The sequence below is a fragment of the Coptis chinensis genome, chromosome 7, assembly GCF_015680905.1.
Source record: "Coptis chinensis isolate HL-2020 chromosome 7, ASM1568090v1, whole genome shotgun sequence".
Lineage (NCBI taxonomy): Eukaryota > Viridiplantae > Streptophyta > Magnoliopsida > Ranunculales > Ranunculaceae > Coptis > Coptis chinensis.
In genome coordinates, this window is record NC_141462.1 from 93,134,023 (window position 1) to 93,149,334 (window position 15,312).

Genomic DNA, 15,312 nt, shown 5'->3' on the forward strand with positions numbered 1-15,312 from the left:
CGACTCTGTGGTATAGGTCGTCAAGACGTTCTGGCTTGTTGCTTGTTGCGCATGAGAGACTCTGCCAGATCGGAGTCGTCTAGGAGTGCGTTTGTGAATGCAGAAGTTGCAAAGCTATCCTTGAGGCCTGGCTCCATTGATAGGAGTTCCTTCTTGAAACGTCCTAGAAAGTCGCGGATAGTCTCGCCGTGTGCTTGCTTCAGTTGGAACAACGAGTCTAGGTCAATTTGTTTCTTCTTGTTGTGGACGAACTCTGCTGCAAACATCTCGGCCAGCTTGTCGAAATTGTTGATTGAATTGGGGGTGAGTGTGTAGAACCATTCTAAAGCTCCGTCCTTCAAGCTTGCTGGAAAGAGCTTGCATTTTAGGTAATTGTACTCTGGAGCATTGTAGAGCGCGAGGATCTAGCTGAAATGTGCGACGTGTTGGCTTGGGCATGAGCCACCGTCATACAATGGGAACTTTGGTTGGATGAACTTTGTGGGAGACTGCTTGTCCGTGACTTCGATGGTGAATGGTGATGCCTTGTACGACTACATCATCTTTTGGGCCATCCGGCCGCTACTGGCCTTTTAAACGACTTATCCAATCAATCTCGGGTTCGATCGTTGATTGGTGGTCGCGATGAGGGTGTGTGATCAGCGTTGTTGCCAACTGCGTTTGGAGTCACGCTGTTGGTGTTGGAGGTGGTTTGCTAGCGCATAGCTTGGTTCTCTTGCTGGAGCGTGATGAATGAATCACTGAGGAACTTGACCTAATCTATGAGAGTTTGTAGTTGAGCATCCATGGTGGTTTTTTTATTTTTAACTAGCTTCGTGGGCTTGAGAAAATGGTGTTGATGTTTTTCTCAAGGAAACGAACCTACAGACGGTGCCAATATAGATGTACTGTTTTCTATCTACGACCTAGTGTTGAGGTTGAATGGGAATGGTTGCACTCTTGCTTGGAATTAAGAGTTGCCTACATATCAAGTTTCTTGGGTGAACTTGAATAAAGCTTTACGTAGTTCATCTCTCTCTACTTATAGAGATTTGAGCTGCCTTTCCTTATTTGCTTCAGGCCGTTATCAGATGTAGATTCATATTTTGTGCTATCTTGATGATTCGTCATTACTCCTGATGTTACAAAGTAAATGTCCCCTTGATTGGTGTGTTGACTGAGCTCCTGGATCGCAGTAGATCATTTGCTTCCATATTTGGCTGGATCTGATGTTTGGGATGACCTGAGCTTAGGTCGCTATTACGTTTTGTTGGCTGGGTACGAACCGGTGAGGCATGTGCTGTGGAGATACGATCTGGTGTGTGGACACATGCACTGTAGTGATATGCATGTAGAACGAAGGGTACTTACATCTGCTCTAAATTCTCTTTTTAGTTAAAAAATATATGAATCTGGAAGTGCCAATATAACATTTATCCAAAGAGATAATGGTGAGGCCCAATGTTATAGTTGAGATGAGATTAAGATAAAACACCACCATATGTATAATGGCTGGTTATGTATCATTAAATTGTGGAGCTAGGCCGGGGATACAGTGAGCATTATTACAAACAATGTATAATATATGGGGAGGGATAGATGCACATTCTTATGTATAGCAACATTTTCAACATACAAATGAATTAATGTTTGGTTTTTTTTGGAGATGATCTCCCCACCATGAAGATCATTCTCACAAAAAATTATAATATTTGGATATATCTAACCATGCAAAAATTAGTGTTCATTTTTAAACTTTTCATCTAACAGTTCAAACGAATTAAAGACACATTCACTATAGCCATCTTCTTTGCTTACCTAGCTAGGCGAAATAAATAAAATTAATTAACTTAGGCTAAGTCCAATGGTGCGTCAAAACGCTAATCCGCCAACAGTATCGGTATAATTTTACCTATCTATACCGTCATTTTTAACGATATAGCTACACGTAGGCAGGGAATGGGTCGGGTTCGGGGTCTGATATGGCCATATTCGAATCCAAATCCGAATAAAACCGAAATCTCCAACCTGAACTTGACCAACCCGATCGGATAACACTAAAAATTCAAAAAAAACCCAAAAATTATATCCGAACCCGACTGACCCGAATAAATAAACAGAGAATGGGCTTGAAGCCCAGTGTTTCAATTTAATTACGGAAAAAGACCGCAACTTTTTCTAATTATATCAAAAGCCCATCCGGTCCATTTGTTGGCAATATTACACAATTGTCCTTAAAACGAAAATCAAACTAGACAAATATGCAACGCGTTCATGTTGCAGTCAACAACATATGCAAATTTCAAAACCCTAATTCCCCAAATTAAACCTAAATTTTGAAACTCTAATCCTACTTCCCCAAATTAAACCCAAATTTTGAAACCCAAGTTCCCCAAATTAAACCCTAGTTTCCTCAAATTAAACCCAAATTTCGAAATGAAGAACCCTAATGAAGAAAAAAGAAAAGATTCAAATGATAATGTGCAAGCAAACACAAGATCTACTACAAAAAAAAAGAGAACAAGATGGCAAAAAGGTTAGATACCAAATTTCATTGATAGTTTCACAATTTTGATATATTAGGATTTTCATTTTATGAAAAATTGGTTAAAGTGTGTTGAATGTATTCACTGCAACATGAGTGTTGCATCGAATATACTTAGATTTTCATTTGCACTGTCACTTACCACTGCAATATGGATGTTGCACTATCAAATCCCAATGCAACATGGATGTTGCAGTGTCAAATCCCACTTTAACATGAGTATTTTGAGTCGAATGCAACATGAGTGTTGTTTGAGGTTTAAATTGGTGGTGTTTGTTTGAGTTTTGAGGCATGTTTTCCAATGAAACATCCATGTTGTAGTAAAAAAACACACTGAAACATTCATGCTGCAGTCGTAATTGGTTGCAACAAGCTACTAATTCATTAGTTTTCTTTCAGGTTACGCAGCAAGGGAAGGCCGCTAAATCCAAACTGAGCCTTCCGAAACAAACTAAAGATGCAACTACCTCAATGAGCAAAAACCCAAAAAGGAAAGGCAAAGAAAAGATAGAGGAGAAAGGTAAAGAAAATTTGGTGAAAAGCGAGTTGTTGAATTATAGGTCCAGTTTAAAGTCAATGATTGATATTATGGATTTGATTAGAGCTGATATAACGGAAGTGCATAAGGAAAAAATGATAGATACACCGTTTGCAAATCTTTTTAGTGTCTTTATTGAAAATAGGGTGAATGTTAATACCACAATAAAAGCAAATATTGATGTTTGGTCAGTTTTGAAGGCATACAAAATTCTTTATTAGTGCTATCAGTTTGATACCTCATCAGTTTCATTAATGATATCTTTGAGAAGTCGGCTCGGAATCTTCAAGGCTTTCAAGGTACAACAAGAAGCCCACCATCACTTCTCGAGAGATTCGGACCATCTTGTTAAGTCTTGTTCTTCTTATTGAATTGGCTAAGCATGCCGTTTCAAGGCACCAAAGGCGGTTACCAAATTTACTAGTTCTTGAAAATGTTTGTTTAAGGTTTGTTTCAATGTTTCAATGTTTTACGTCTTTAGTATTTATTATTAGAATGTTTCAATGTTAGTGGTGTCGATGTAATATATAGTTGATTTGGAACCTATGAATCGAGTTAGATCTTTTGTGAATGAAATTAGGGTTTAAATGTTCTCTATTTTGGTTGATTTCTTCATTCGTTTTACCTAGTTCAGATCTGAGATGGTTTGATTACAATGCCAATCTGGTGTTATTGGCGTAAATTTACAGAACCAGTTATAATTGATGATGGTTATGGATCTTGAATTGGAATGATGGCGGTTAAGAAAATGTAGCATAATTGTAAAGTTTGGTTACTTTTTATGCCTAAATTGATGAAAGGTTGTGGTAATCTTGAGGCTTCGTTTTAAATTCATTTCTTGAGAATTTGGTACTTCATAAATCCCATTTTGTGCTTAGGTTCATTCTTGTGAATTGTGATTGTTGTTATGAATGGTATCCTTGTCCAATAGGGGTTGCAATGTTTTGTTGTGTTGGTGGGCATCATAATGAATGTGTAGTAAAGTTCGGACCACATATAGGATGACCTACAATCCACTGCAATTTGTATCGATGAGCGTTGAATGCCTCATTAGCTAGTTGCTTCCTGAATTCCAAGTTTCTAATAAATGGGGTTATCTTTGTCTACGTTATGAGTACATGATTCCAAAGACAAAAACACCAAGTTTAAAAGGAAGCATCAAACTATGTAGTTGCAGTACATAGCATGGCACCTGTAAAATGGAGAAGTCTCCTTTAAAAGAGATGGGTTCAGTAAGTCGCACGCATTACGACTGCATGTAATATGAATGTTTCACTCTCAATTACAACTGCAACATGAATGTTACACTCTCAATTACGACTACAACAGACTGCAACATGAATGTTTCACTCTCAATTACGACTGCAACATGAATGGTGCACTATCAATTACAACTGCAACAAGAATGTTACACTTTCAATTCACTGAATGTTGCACTATCAATTACAACTGCAACATGAATGTTGCACTCTCAATCTGGCCGCCCAATGAATGCAACATGAATGTTGCCTTTGTCAATCGCTGCAACATGAATAATTTTACAGACTATAAATTTCATTATAACAAATGAAAAATAAAACAAACCGACTAGCGAATAATCTCAAATGAGTATCAACATTCCATAAAAGTATACAATGAATATCAATTTCTCATTAATAAATGTCAAAAGACCAAACTTAAAAATCTCAATTAAGACAACTAAAACATATGGTTTGCGAGAGAACATCAAAACTGATCATAGACTAACAAATCACACCGGTGCTTTCAATTCTTTTCTTCTTGGGTCTACCAGACCAATCTTCGGACTACACGGATAAACTTAGAGAATCAGGCATGCGTCTTGGCATAAAACCATTCGGAACTGGCTTGATAGAATGTGAGTAGCATTGCCTGAACGCGATCACCGTATATCCTTCATCAATGTAGCCATAAAAGGAATCACCCTTACTACCAATACAGGCAATAGCATGTATGCAAGGGAAATTCGTCGAAATCTCATTTTTGACATCGATAATTGAAGAAGACGGACCAATACGACTCGCGAGAGTCAAATTTTTGTAGGATATAACTCCAAGAAAAGTAAAATCCATCCTACAACACAAAATTGAAATGAAACTAAAAATTACAACAATTCCATTATCTCAAAAGAGTGCAGGTTATATTATTCAATGAAAAAAATGATCAAATACAAAGATGATGATAAGTTAAATTATCAGTAGTCAATTTCCATCTTTTGCTTGCCCTAGATAACATAATAATAGAAGTGTAGGTGTAAATAAATGTACCTTAGTGGTGACAGTTCCAGAAAGTCCAAAGAAAAGGAGAACAAAGAAGAAAAGAGAAAAGACGGTCTCAATTTCAGTCCAAAATCACGATATGAGAAATCACCATTGCCAATTGAGGAAGAAAGAAATTAAGTAACAACTTTCATATAAAAGGGTATGTAAGGTATTTTGAAAAAACAATAAAAGTGCGGTTGGTTTTTTCTCACAAACTCACCGAAAACGAAACCTTTATTTCGCACTTTTACAAACCGGGTGGGCTTTAGACATAATTCAAAAATTCAACGGGTTTTAGGCTAATAAAGACCAGAATCAGGGTTTTGAACCTAGTTTTATGATAAATAAACATATATATTTGGGTCGGGTCAGGTCGGATTTGAGTCAAACCCGACCCAATTCCCTGTGTCACACCCCGAATTTCGACAGAATTCGGAAAACAATATTTGTTCTCGACTCTTCGATTTTCGAAGTGTGATGCACTCTCAACTTCCAAAAACCCATAAACAATTTAAATATGCAGATAATAAAAAACCAATAAAAATTTCAAATTAAACAAAAGTCCTCTTCATTACGAAAAATTCACCAATAAGATTAGGTTACAAATCTCTTTTCAATAACTCTTTATTTAAAATTACAAATGAAAATACAAATAGCATAGTCTTAACTGAAAATCTATATCACCTCAAGGGAAAACAAAACTTATCTTGAAATGCGAAGCTAACGCAAACCACAAGCAGCAACCAACCTTCTTCAACACTAAACCTGTCAAGACTTATTAACTATGTTCATTTAATGAACACACCTGATAAGCAAACATGCAAATCGGGTCAGCATTATAAAAATGCTGGTATGAGTAGCTCTAAAATACAACAGATACTTATGCATATACATACACGATCCATAAGGCAATTAGTTCCTCCACCGAGGCGCCTTAACTTCCAACAACTAATACGACATTCTTAACTACAATAAGTAAGGCAGGTAGTTCCTCCACTAAGGCGCCTTAACTTCCCACTAACCACACAACAAACCATACGCATAATAAAAAGGCATTTAGTTCCTCCACGAGGCGCCTTAGGTTCTAACTAAACTAATAATCAGCCAAATATATTCTATACTTACCGCATTTCATGCTCAATTACAGAGTGGGTCATCTCTGCACAAGTAATTAGTTTGACCCACCTTTCTGCAAAACCATATACAATCATCTATCTAAAGATATATCTTTAGCCAACATATTACCATAATTATATTAATTAAGGCTTTCTTTGCGTGTCCCTAAAATCACGTCGTATCTATGTCTTACCTAGTTTCCCTAGCTACCACAATCGCTTCCCAACGCCGAACATGTACATCCACATGCCTCCCCTCACATAATGAACCACTCCGTGTGTAACTACCCTAAGCGGGATGCCGCACACCAGGTAACCCTCACACGAAAGCCATTATGTGAGTACTGCCATTATTCGGCATAAAATATCGCGCATCTCGTTCTAATTTTGCGAACGGAATAATCGAGTCACTATTTGGCTACGCCAGAAGGGCCATTCAGATTCACTGAAACGCCAGAAGGGTCAATTATATCACATACGCCCATCACCAAGGCAAATCCCATGAGTTGTGGTAGCTAGGTTCTAGGATTTTCGTTACGTAATTTATTTAAGTGTCAAACATATATATTTCAGAATAATTCTTATTCTATCTCATGCCAATATACTTAATTGTACTGGAGCTCAACGTTTCTCGTTATAATACAATCCACATTATCACGTGCCAATACTATTCATTGTACGATATCCAAATATCTTTATATCAAATCTCGAAACTTATTATTTCACGTGCCAATTATATGTTGTACTACACTATATGGAATAACTCAACCCTTCATAAATACTACAATTTATTTAAGTAGTAACTCATAATAATAATCAATCATGAAATGTATTCGTTCAATATATTTAGGTGAACTCAAGTCACCATCAAAGCCCAATACTAAAGTCCATGAATCTGAGTCCACGTGTAGTTTAATTCTCGTAAAAACGTATATATCTAAGTCTTATAAGAATTCCCCTCTTGTTACGTGCCAGTACTTATATTCTTTACACATTACTCACGTCAAATCTGAATTAGATAATGACAAACAAAGTTATACAATTTTCGACAATATTTTATTACTACATTTGTCCATATTCTTAAATATGTGAAAATCTGGAAAAAGTCAACATTCCACAGTCAACGGTCAACCTGTCATTGACAAAGTCAAACTGTCGTTTCCAAGTTCAACAGGTTCAGGGTCATAGCCCTGGTTCATGGCTAAGGGCAAAGGTGCATGGCTCATGGGCTCATGACTAAGGAAACGGTTCGGACCCAACTAGCCGAGCCCAAACCCAAACCTTAGAACCCGGCCCCAAAACAAACTTGAAACTGGCCCAAAACTTTAATTGGTTCGGCCCAAAGAAAACTAAAGTGGTCAGACCCAAGAACAAAATAGAATTGGCCCAACCAAACAACTAAAACCGGGCCCAAAGAAACAAAATAGAACTGGCCCAACCAAACAACTAAAACCGGGCCCGAAGAAACAAAATAGAACTGGCCCAACCAACCCAAATAGAATCGGGCCCAAAGAAACAAAATAGAGCTCAGCCCAACAACTTAAACTAACTAAGGCCCAAGCCCAACTGACCCAAGATAGGTCGTCTTCCTCCTCTAGCAGCTCTCTCCTCCAAATCTCGACCCCCAACCGCCATTGACAGCCATTACCAACCCTTCAAAGCTCTGAACAACACCCAATCTCCAGCACGCCCTCACCCCACTACCAATCATCCATCAATCTACCCATAATACCATACAACAGTTCAATTACTATACCACCACCACAGCAGTATCACAGTATCACCCTCGCGCCCCCATTATCGCACCTTCAAGCTTCAACAGCCTCATCCCAATCAACCAACAACCCACCTCAAATACTTAACCCCCAACACAAATCAACTAATTCAAAACCACAAAGAAAGAAAAAGAGTTCAACAAAAAAGCAAGATGCAGTGACGCCATTGATGCCGGATTCCAAGCTTCAACAGCCCCGACATCACAAGCTCAAATCGATATCCCGACCACCGTATTCCATCCAACAACCAATATTATATCCAACTAACACACCATATATTTAACCCAATACAAGTTTAAAAAGTAACAGAGACGGTCTCTCTGTCTTGCGCCGCCATTAACGCTCCTCGAAGCTTCGACAGTTCAATAATTTTAATAATTTAAGAGCAACAAACCATATATAACAGTAATCAATTTAACAATTTGGCAAGTTTACCACTTCGGCGCGATACGAAAAATATCGAAGGAAGAGTAAGGGCAACACAAAGAAACTGAGCAGAAAAACTCGGCAGTAAATGTTTTTATTCTAAAACTCTAGTTTCGATGAAAAAGAAAAAAAAACATAACTACTCACCTTAATTAATTTCGGCCAATTCCTTCTAGTGCGAATAAATCATTTCCAACGCTTCAAGCCAACGAGCTTTATCTCCGCCTCCATTTTTATTTTATTTTTATCTCCAAAACCCTATTCTCTAGAAAAAATATGAATATATACTTGGGTTTGAAACCTAAGCCCAACACGGACTTCGGGCCGTAAATCGGGCCCACATATCCCAAATCCAAATTCAAAAATTTTAAACTAATTAATTAATTAATTAATAAATTATTTTAAATACCCTGCCTTAGCGTTTGCCTACACGCCAGTACAAGTGGCAGCTAGAAAAAATCTAATCTACACGCCATACATATTGTCCATACTGTGTGGCAGTTGGAATTTTGGTTCGGTGGCAAAAGTGTTATTTCAATTGGGAGAAAGGGTAAAATGTGAAATGGGTTTGAAACAGAAAATTCTACGCGCTATTGCCATTGGCCGATACAAATCAAAATTGTTTTTTTCCACCCGCCATTACCATCGCGGCTGGATGGGCTGATTTTTTTAGTTGAGTACTGAGGGTAAAAAAACAAACCATTGGGTCCGACTACGCTATCCCGCTAACCCTATCCATTGTTGTATTGTGGTTTGGTGTTTTAGGCCTTAGAAAGTCATCTTCTGCTGTGGTATAAACAAGTTCAACTTGTTCCGACTACCAACAACCCATGTGTAAGGTACTAAGGTCACAGTCTAAAATCCCTCTTCTCTTTGTTATATTACATGTTGGGTTAAGCAAGACGAACTTCGCAAAGCTTCATTTCTCCTGCTTAGTCTAATCAGGCCTGCACAGAGGAAGTGAGAGAAGAACCCTCACCATTCACAAAGACTTGAGAATTGAGATCAGAATGGTTATTTGGTGAGAAGTTAAAACAAGTGAAGTAAATGTAAATAACTTCTTTCGTTTTACAGGTACAAAAGATGCGAGCAGACATGGTCATGGAACACGGCCGAAAATAGTTGATCAAGCCATTCATTCCAGGTACAAGCTTGTCCCTTGCAAAAATTAACGGATATACTTAGCACTTAGAGCATAGGTAGCCTTTGGCCTTTAGGCCTTCCATAGTTCCATGAGTCTCACTTTGTCAGGTTTACCTGGGTAGTCAAGAAATAGTTATGGGCTTAAAGAACCATTGAGGTTCGCAGCAGCTCCTTTGCCCAGGTATGGGGTTTTTAATTTATGATAAGTTAAGAATTCTATTAAAGCTAGAAGGTATAAGGATGATACAATGTTTATGGACTAAGATAGTCCATAGAGTTTCACTAGCTCAATCTCAAGTAGACACCATACGGCGCCTCCAAGGCCGGCTCATCCATGTAGCAAAATAAGCAACGGCTTAGGGCCCCGCAGCTCAAGGGGCCCCCAATATATTCCAGTCCAGTCCACTATCGGTAAGAGAAAAAAAAAAAACGTTTTTACATTGGATAAGAAAAAAAAAAAAATACTGAGAAAACGGACCCTTCGTTTCTCTCGCCTTCTTCTCCATTTCCCCACGCCTTCAATTCTCAAGCAAAATAATGCACTTCCATAACTAATCAACGTTCTTCTTCATCTCTTTATAAAACCAACAATACACTCTTACCTCTATCATCTTCTTTTTGCTTTCTTTGGTTTTATAATCCCTCATTCTTCCTGACTCTCTATATTCTTCTTCTTCTCTCCATTTTCAAGAAAGATAAAAGAAAAGAAAAGGTTGGTGTCTTTTTTTACTTTAATTGTTAAATTGTTATATTCTAAATTCTAATTTAATTCCACTCAAACTCATTCTTTTATTTTTTGGAGTGGATAGTGGTTTTAACAGGTATAATTAGACTAGTTGCTTACTTGCTTAGCCAAAGTGATTGTCGTGGTCTCGTGGATTGTCTACTTTTTTACCCTATACTTCAAACGCGACTTCGCCTATCAATTAAGCTTCGTCTCACGGTGATTGTTTCCATTTTATTTTATTTTTTGGTATGTTATGTGACTATGTGAGGACTTATTGCTTATTGCTTGCTGCTTGCATATTATTTTACTGTTTTGACATGAACCGAAAGTATAAATCCGTAATAAAAAAGCGTCAAAAAAGAAAAGTAAGTAGATGAGGCGATTGAATCTCAAAGAGGAGCTATTTTTAAATTTATAAAAAAACTATAAACAAAGTGAATTGGTTAGTTCAAGTGATAATGTAGTAAATGAACAACCTGACCAACCAATAGAAGTGGATAATAATGAAAATATAGAACACATTGATACTGATCCTAATGTAAATTTTGCTCCTAGTGTTTATGTTCAAGATAACATTGAAGAAAATCAAACAAATGAAATAAATGATAACTCAACAGAAGATTTGCTTGCTAGTATTGATGAGAACCTCAATGAACAATCCAACTCTTTAGTTCAAGATATTTATGACCCTAGACAATGGGGTAAAATTGATACAAAACTAAGAGATTTGTTAGTTAAGAAGGGTCTAATTAGAGTTAGTGACGTAGAATTTCCTATTGATATGAAGACAAAAAGAAAATTTTCAGCTAAATTTTATACCCAAGTAGCACCAAATGGAGAGAAGTTTGATAGAAATTGGTTAGTTTATTCAAAATATTGAAATAAGGTCTTTTGTTTTACTTTGCAAAGTTATTTAACTCAAGTTGCACCCAATTTCAATTAAACGGTGAAGGGACCGATGATTGGCAAAATATTGGTACCAAACTTAAAAAACATGAACTTTCTACTGGTCACATTGATAATTTGACACTTTGGGATGAGTTAAGCGAAAGATTAAACAACAAAACAACAATTGATAAACATATCCAAGAGCAAATTGATAGGGAAAAAGAACATTGGAGTAATGTACTATTAAGAATTATTGCTGTTGTTAAGACAATTTCTAAAAACAATATGGCATTTCGTGGAAAGAATGAGAAAATTTATGAAGCTAATAATGGTCTGTTTTTTAGCTTAATTGAAATGATTGCAGAGTTTGACCCAATTATGCAAGAACATCTCCGGCGAATCAAATATGATAAATTAAAGGTTCATTATCTTAGTCACAATATACAAAATGAATTGATACAATTGTTGGCATCCGAAATAAAAATAAAATTATTCTGAAAATTAAGGAAGCAAAATATTATTCGTTATATTGATGGCACTCGATATTAGTCACCAAGAACAAATGATCTGTCATATTACGTTGTGTAGATGTTTCCTCAAGTCTCATAAGAATCGAAGAGTATTTTCTAGACTTTATAATAGTAGAAGACACGTCGGGTAAAGGACTTTTAATGAGCTATTACGTGTTTTAGAAGAATATAAATTAGATTTTAACGACATAAGAGGTCAAGGGTATGATAATGGATCAAATATGAAAGGTAAAAATCAAAGCCCAAAAAGATTGTTAGATATAAATCCTAGAGCATTTTACTCTCCATGTGGATGTCATAGTCTTAACTTAGTACTATGTGATATGGCGAATTCTTGTTCAAAGGCAATATCATTTTTTGGAATTTTGCAACGTATTTATTGTTTGTTTTCTTCCTCTACAAAACGATGGGATGTTTTATGTAAGTATTTAACTAAATATACGGTGAAGACTTTGTCACCAACACGTTGGGAAAGTCGAGTTGAGAGTGTTAAAGCATTGATTACTCAAGCACTAGAAATTAGGGATGCTCTACTTGAGCTAGCAAAAATTAGCGAGGATCCAAAAACAAAGAGTGAAGCCGAAAGTCTAGCATTGCATGATTTAGAAAATTATGAGTTTTTGTTTGGAATGGTTATTTGGTATGATATATTAGCTACTGTGAATTTGGTTAGTAAGGATTTACAATCTAAAGATATGCCCATTGACATGGCTATAAATCAAATAAAAGGTCTAATCACATTTTTTAAAAAGTACAGAGAAGAAGGATTTGAAAAAGCTAAAATAGCATCTATGGATATTGCACGTCAAATGGATATAGAACCGGTATTTAAGTGAAAAAACGTGTAATTCGGAGAAAGAGACAATTTGATGAGAATGTTGACAATGAAGTAACTCAAACACCAAGAGTCATTTAGAACTAATTTTTTCTTATATATAATTGATCAAAAGCGATATCATCTTTTAATAATATATTTGAACAGTTAAAAGTTTTGAAGAAACGTTCGGATTTTATTTTTGACGTAAAAAATGAAAATCAATAGATGATGATAGGTTAAAAGAATATTGTCTTAATCTTGAAAGTTTTTTGAAACATGGAGAGAGTTGTGATATTGATGGTACAGATTTGTTTTTAGAATTAAGACTACTAAGAGAAATTTTAGATACCAAAAATAAATCCGCAATTAAAATATTGAACTATCTAAAAAGAATACAATCTTTTCCAAATGCTTATATAGCTTATAGAATATTGTTGACAGTACCTGTAACCGTTGCTTCAGCAGAAAGGAGTTTTTCAAAACTAAAGTTAATTAAATCTTACTTAAGATCAACCATGTCACAAGAAAGATTGAGTGGATTAGCTACATTATCTATAGAAAAAGATTTTCTAGAAGAACTTAAATACAAATATTTAATTAGTGATTTTGCAGCTCAAAAAGTAAGAAAAATGAAATTTAATTGAAGTTTGTGACATGTAAAAATTTCTTCGCATAAAAAAATAAAAAATAAAAAAATAAATAAATAAATCTGCCAAAGTATTTTGATAATACATTGCCGGTCCCAAGCCCGGATAAAGGATGAGGGTTTGCACTCATATGATGAAATAACATAAATAAAGCAATAAGTTGTAAACAATTTTTATTGGTATTAATTGTAGAAGGCCCCCTATTCGAACTTCGCTTAGGGCCCCGAATAGCCTTGAGCCGCCCCTGGGCGCCTCCCATTTATAGATACATGGGGCAGGGATTTTCATTACAAGAAATACTCTCTAACGATTGTAGCCTAGACACATGCTTAGCTGCAATATTTGCTTCCCTCATTGTGTGAGAGATGTGGAGTATAGTTATCTTCTCCTTGCTTTTTTCAAATCTGCCTTTTAGCTTCCAGTGCATGGACCCTTCTTTAGCCGCGCTGTGACTACTGCTGCTGCGTCTGATTCTCTTTAAACATTATGCCAACGTTCCACAACGTACAGCTAACTCCATTGCTTCCACTAGTGCGATGCTATCATCCCAATAGTTAGTGTTGCCACCAAGATTCTTACATACATCTTTGAGAAATCCACCTTGGTGGTTTCTTACTGATATGGCATAACCTGAGGGGCCAGGGTTGCCTATGGCTGCCCCCATCAATGTTAATCTTAATAGTATCTTCTGAAGAGCTGTAACACTTCGCTTTAGATAATTGATGCTGTGTCTTAAGTTTACATTGTGGAACTTAACTGAATGATTTTAAGAGTTTCTAAGTTTTTGATTTATTTCGGATTAATGTTGCCATTCTGTTTGTGCATTTTCTATTCATAGGCTGATAGGCATACATCACTAAAGAGATGATGGAAAAGCAAAGTAGTGCACAGGAATTAATTAATAGGATCAACAGTGAGAAACCACAACCATTTTCAAAAATGGAGCTTACGAGCTTTACATCAAACTTCAATGAAAAACTAGGTTCAGGCACGTTTGGAGACGTCTACAAAGGTCACTTTCCTAACAGTGGAGCACAAGTTGCTGTTAAGGTACTGAAAAACGGCATTCCAGATGTAACACAACAACAATTTATTGCCGAATTGAGCACAATGGGCATAACCTACCATCAAAACCTAATAAAATTATATGGGTTTTGCTTTGAGGATGACATGAAAGCACTTGTCTATGAATTCATGGAGAATGGATCACTGGATAATGTTTTGTACAAAAACCACCGTAATGTAGGCTGGGCAGAGTTATATGATATTGCAATTGGAATAGCGAAGGGGCTCTCTTACTTGCACGAGAGCTGCAGGGAGATAATAATTCACCATGACATAAAGCCTGATAATGTGCTCCTTGATTCAAAACTTTCTCCTAAGCTTACAGATTTTGGATTGGCTCGGCTTTATGATAAGAATAAAAGTCAGGTAGCACAGAGCAGATACAGAGGAACTGGGGGTTTTGCTGCCCCAGAGGTGTGTTTCAATGCAAAAAACATAACTTTTAAATGTGATGTTTATAGCTTTGGTATAATGATGTTTGAAATCTTGAGGAAGAAGAAGAATGATGATGGCGACAACTGGTTTCCAGCAGAATTTGGGAGAGATTATTTCGAGAACATACAATTGGAAGAAATTCTTTCCAAATGCGGCATTAATGAGAATAATAAAGAGAAAGCAAAGAGGCTATCTATGGTTGCGTTAATGTGTGCTCAGTATAACCCTCAAGACAGACCACTAATGAGCAATGTGGCCAAGATGCTCGAGGGTGACATAGAACCTCTGCCTCCACTCATAAATCCGTTTTTGTACTATGATTTCTCTTCTGGTGAAAGCAGCATGAGTGGTAGTTCTGCAAGAACTAGCAGTCTCCCAGTCACTTTTGATAAAAGGTACCAGA

General features: G+C 36.5%; 1 protein-coding gene and 1 long non-coding RNA gene across 19 annotated transcripts in view; one reads left to right on the plus strand and one right to left on the minus strand.

The window, feature by feature from the left end:
• The first annotated feature begins 9,332 nt into the window (after nt 1-9,332).
• The window catches only part of LOC147490057 (PR5-like receptor kinase), a 40,077-nt gene continuing 34,097 nt past the window's right edge, over nt 9,333-15,312 (plus strand). For 15 of the 18 annotated variants that reach the window (XM_086573024.1, XM_086573033.1, XM_086573026.1 and 12 more), the window contains exons 1-2: nt 9,503-9,801; nt 14,248-15,304. In XM_086573024.1, coding sequence (XP_086429150.1) covers nt 14,274-15,304 — 1,031 coding nt within the window. In that variant the 5' untranslated portion in view covers nt 9,503-9,801; nt 14,248-14,273. The other 3 variants (XM_086573019.1, XM_086573020.1, XM_086573021.1) reach the window with 3 other exon arrangements.
• LOC147490058 (uncharacterized) lies at nt 9,406-14,249 on the minus strand. Its single transcript, XR_015202389.1, has 2 exons — nt 13,662-14,249; nt 9,406-10,115 (listed from the first exon to the last, which is right to left on the minus strand). It is a non-coding gene; the product is annotated as an uncharacterized LOC147490058 (long non-coding RNA).